Below are 4,208 nucleotides of genomic sequence, written 5' to 3'. Positions count from 1 at the left end.
GTGCTAGGTAGACCACCGGAGCAAGGATAGAACGGGGATAACCTTATTCTGCCATCAAGATGTAGCCGCCTCACTATCCCAAAGAAGACACTAAAAAAACCTAAAACCAAAAACACGAACTCATCCCTCATCTACCTAGTGCCCATGCATTAACTTTTAAGATTCATGAGGCAAGATTATAAAGTCTAGATTATCATTATTTTCAAATTTCATGCTAAATCAGTTTATCAGTATATATACCAGCTTTAGATGTTCATAATATAATACACTTCCAAGATATATATGATGTACTGTCTACAGCTCCATGCCCCCACTCTACTATGTATAAATCAGTGTCCCACGTTGGAAGCCATGATCTACTATCTGCGGATCATAAAATGAAAAACCAGCTACTTAAGGATTTGCCAGCTTGCACGCGTCAACTACTAGCTGTATTATTATGTCTGTGCTGCGCCAGCCCCATTCGATGGATCAGAAAATTAATAGGTCGATAGAGTGGCAATTATTCTTCAGCATCGATCTTCAATGGGATGCTCGAAATATTTATCCTTCAAATTTATTAAACACCTCTTTCTTATGTAGGTTTTCCCCTAAAAGGTGTTGATCAAACTTTATCTAGAATTCCACGACATGGTAGATTGAGTTTGTATCAAGATTTCAAATATCTCAAGATTTCTCGATCTAAAGACATCTGAACTATTTTATGTTATCCAAATGAGTTTCGTACCATTTTCCTGTTGTGGCACATGTCGTTTATCTTGTAAGGGCTTTCATCTGAGCAAAATAAAAGAGTTTAACTTAAGAAAAAATTAAGTGGCCTTACATACCGGAATGAAGGAAGCTAGTTTTCGGTCGAACTGACCCCATGCTGCCAAACCAATGGCAGAATCTCATATAACCACAAGTATGACCAGAATCCACAAAATAGTACTCAATCCACTCGCAGCCAAATCATACTCATGCAAATCAATGTCGCGTAGCCTGATCCAGCAAGGCAAGAAATGCATGCAGAGCACGCTAGAATTAATTAAATAAATCATCTTCCCGTCGCCGCCGTGACGGTGACGGCGCCGAACCACCGAGAGCAGGTGTAGACGGAGCAGAAGGCCTGGAGCGTGGTGAGCATCAGCATCATGATGGCGGCGAGGAATGTGAGCAGCTGCCATGAGCTGAACACGTACTTCCTCATGAACCGCTTCGTCTTCACGCGCCACCGGCCGTTGTAGTACCGGTTTACCTCCTCCACCGCCTTGTCCATGGCAGGTACCTTCGTCAGCCGCACCGACCGGCTCATGCCGTTCCACAACTTTGTCACCTCGCCGTCGCTCTTCATCCGATTTAGCAGCACCCCGCGCTGGCGCAGCAGCGCTACGTCCTCATCGGCGTCGATTATGCCGTTCATCAGCTCTGTGTACCTGGTGAGCACCAGCGGGCCGGATGCCGCCGACGCCTCGTAGGCGACAAGGTTTCGGAGCATCACCTCCGTGTTGCTGTCGACGGTCACCGCCGGGAGGTGGAGTGTCGCCGTCTTGCAGTCGAAGCAGATGGTTGAGAGGTCGCCTGTGGTAGCTGCGATCTCTATGCCAGCGTTGACGAGCTCGGACACCGACGGGACCATGATCTCCTCGATCAGCGGCGGCCGGCTCAAATGTCCCGCAGTGGACGACGACATCGAGTAGCGGCCGTCGGTGCCGGATACGAAGTATGACTCGACGGGGTGCTTTATCCCCGAAATGCCGGGAACAACAGTGAGCATCTTCCACGGCGCCTTCACCGCGAACGCGATCGGCTTCATCACGTAGTCCAGCGGGCCACTCCCAAGCTTGGACGCCATGCCCCACATAGCGGCGAACAGCTGCGCCACATAATCGGATCCGCCGCCGGACGCCTTCTCCTCACCGCCGGCCGACGGCTGCTCCTCGATGTCGTAGCTCTCGTCGTGGTCGTGGGCCTCCCACGTGGTGTCCTCGGCCGGCGGCTTGGGCACGAGCAGAAAGTAGAGCAGCTCGAGCAGGTGCGCGTGCTTGGCGACGTCGACCGCCGGGAAGTCACCATCCATCATTTTGAACGGGCAGAGCTCCTTCATGAGCCCGGTAACCATGCTCGTGAGCAGCTCGCTAGCTTCCTCTGCCGATGCGCACTGAGGCTCGAGGATCTTGCGGAGGAGGAAGAGCGGTATCTGGTTCTCGAGCATGAACATGTCCCGGAGGATGAGGCCGTGCGCCGACTTCCTCCCGGCGAAGTCCAGGAGATGCACCATCCTCGACGATACCCTCCCCAGCGCCGGCTTGCCTCCACCTCCTCGCTGCCCTCCGTCTGCGGCGGCGTAGATCTGCAAGAACTCGAGGAGGAAGGCCCCATCGACGACCATCATCCAGGAGAGCGTCTCGCCGCTGAAGTCAAGGTAGCGGTGGTAGTATGCGCGGACCTTGCGCTCGAGGCGGGCGAACTGGGTGACGAGGGCGTCGAGCTTAAGACCTATGTTACATAGTACGGGGATACGAATACGGGGATACGGATACGGGGATACGGGAAAACGGCATTTTCTGAAAATTGGCTTACGGGGATACGGAAGTATATGTATAAATGCATGCAAAAATTCAATAGTGAATTACAAATTAAACAAGGATAATGTGGAACAAAAATATGAAATAGATGTGCTAAGTTGAAAAGGTCAAGCTTCAGATGGTTCGTCAAGCTCCAGATGCTTCAGACGCAAGTTGTTATGCACAATCACCAAATCCTCAGCTCGTTTGGTGGTCATCATATTTCTCTTCAAGCTATAGATGAAAGAATATGCCCTCCATAGGGGGTAGAAAGGATCAGTATACTCGTTGTCTTCGGATCCATCAGCGGTGTTACTTCCAGACCTAGTCGTCCTAGAACGAGCAACAGAGGATTGACTGCTCGACCTAGACGCCATTCCCTAACAATGAGAAAAAATGATAAATAGATGCCTTTCGTTCTCTCCTAAATCCTAATCCATAGGATGTAGGAAAAAACAGAGAATTGGGAGCAAGGGATTGAATCTTACTTGCGTACAGATTCTCCAAGCTGGACGAATGACGACGACTAGAAGATCGGCGAGGCGCTGCCGGCGGCGGCGAGATGGAGTTCCAGATGCGCCAGAGTTCTAGCGATGTGGCAACTGCGAGGCGATGGCGAGAGGATTCCATACGGTTAGGTTTTATCATGCATTGGGTAGGCCTTCTCATGGGCTGTGGATCGAGTAGCAACAAGCCTGTACGTATCCTGGTGTATCCCCGCGTGTCCCAGCCGTTCTCAGAATTTCTTTGTTTATTTTAAATTAGATAAAAATGGGATACTTTGGGATACGCGTATCGGCGCGTATCGGAGCGTATCCCCGTCCTGGTGCAGTATTTTGCACCGATACGGCACCTCACTGCCGTATCCCTGCAACGTAGCTTAAGACCGGCGGGGCAGAGGCGGCGTTGTGCGCGGCGGGCTGCGGCCAGCTTGTAGCGCTCCATCTCGTACAGCTCCGGGCGCCAATGGTGGTAGGGGCCGAGGGCGATGAACTGAGGCACGTACGCCTCCGGCTTGTGCACCTGCAGCTGCTTCGGCACGTTGAACACGGAGACCGGGATGCCGTTGTCGTCTTCGTCGTCGGCGTCCTCCGTCAGGGAGTCACGGATCTGCACTACCCACCGGAGCTCATCGAAAACCAGCGGCGTCCCGCGCCGGTGCCCGCTGCCGCTGCCCTCGGGATCGGAGCTAGCCGCCATTAACTGATTTCTGCTCTCGCTCGGTATGTACTATTATGTGGCTCGTGCGCACAGCCGGACGCTACTACCAGTCTGCCACTGCTCGCTACGTTAAGAGCAGCTGGTCGTTTCGTTGTTAAGCTCTGCTCACCAACACCAATAATGGTGGTGAATAGTCATCGATAGACACTTCTAATAATTTGTGATGTGTAATCTAATTATAGAGATGCCGATAAGAACGTGGAAATTAAAGAACAACGGCGACGATTCGGCCGATGTCCTTGTCCAACTCCCAGTAATTGTAGTTTACCTTTTCGGGAACGAAATTGACATATTAGTACCTTGTTGTCTCTCACTTGATCATTGGACATTGCTGACCTCCCGCTCTAAAACTTCAAATGCAAGGACCTTGGGCCATAGACAACAAAATATGTTGTTATTATTATTATTATTATTATTATTATTATTATTATTATTATTATT

General features: G+C 50.8%; 1 protein-coding gene and 1 long non-coding RNA gene across 2 annotated transcripts; both read right to left on the bottom strand.

Moving 5' to 3' along the window:
• Window positions 1–907: 907 nt before the first annotated feature.
• LOC127317977 (putative UPF0481 protein At3g02645) lies at window positions 908–3,866 on the bottom strand. The gene is made up of 2 exons (XM_051348587.2): window positions 3,434–3,866; window positions 908–2,478 (listed from the first exon to the last, which is right to left on the bottom strand). The coding sequence occupies exons 1-2, from the start codon at window positions 3,744–3,746 to the stop codon at window positions 1,037–1,039; spliced, it is 1,755 nt and encodes a 584-aa protein (XP_051204547.1). The 5' UTR covers window positions 3,747–3,866; the 3' UTR covers window positions 908–1,036.
• LOC127317978 (uncharacterized) lies at window positions 2,568–3,423 on the bottom strand. Its single transcript, XR_007861596.1, has 2 exons — window positions 3,035–3,423; window positions 2,568–2,926 (listed from the first exon to the last, which is right to left on the bottom strand). It is a non-coding gene; the product is annotated as an uncharacterized lncRNA (long non-coding RNA).
• Window positions 3,867–4,208: the final 342 nt, after the last annotated feature.

Source organism: Lolium perenne, chromosome 7 (assembly GCF_019359855.2).
Source record: "Lolium perenne isolate Kyuss_39 chromosome 7, Kyuss_2.0, whole genome shotgun sequence".
In the NCBI taxonomy this organism is placed as follows: domain Eukaryota; kingdom Viridiplantae; phylum Streptophyta; class Magnoliopsida; order Poales; family Poaceae; genus Lolium; species Lolium perenne.
Note: the sequence above shows the minus strand (reverse complement) of the source record. Positions and strands in the feature narration are given on the sequence as shown.

Excerpts from the sequence above, each read along its gene's own strand:
- LOC127317977 (XM_051348587.2), bottom strand. The coding sequence starts at position 3,746 with ATGGCGGCTAGCTCCGATCCCGAGGGCAGCGGCAGCGGGCACCGGCGC. Across the intron at positions 2,479-3,433 it reads ACGCCGCCTCTGCCCCGCCG|GTCTTAAGCTCGACGCCCTC; the intron begins GTCTTAAGCTAC and ends TATGTAACATAG.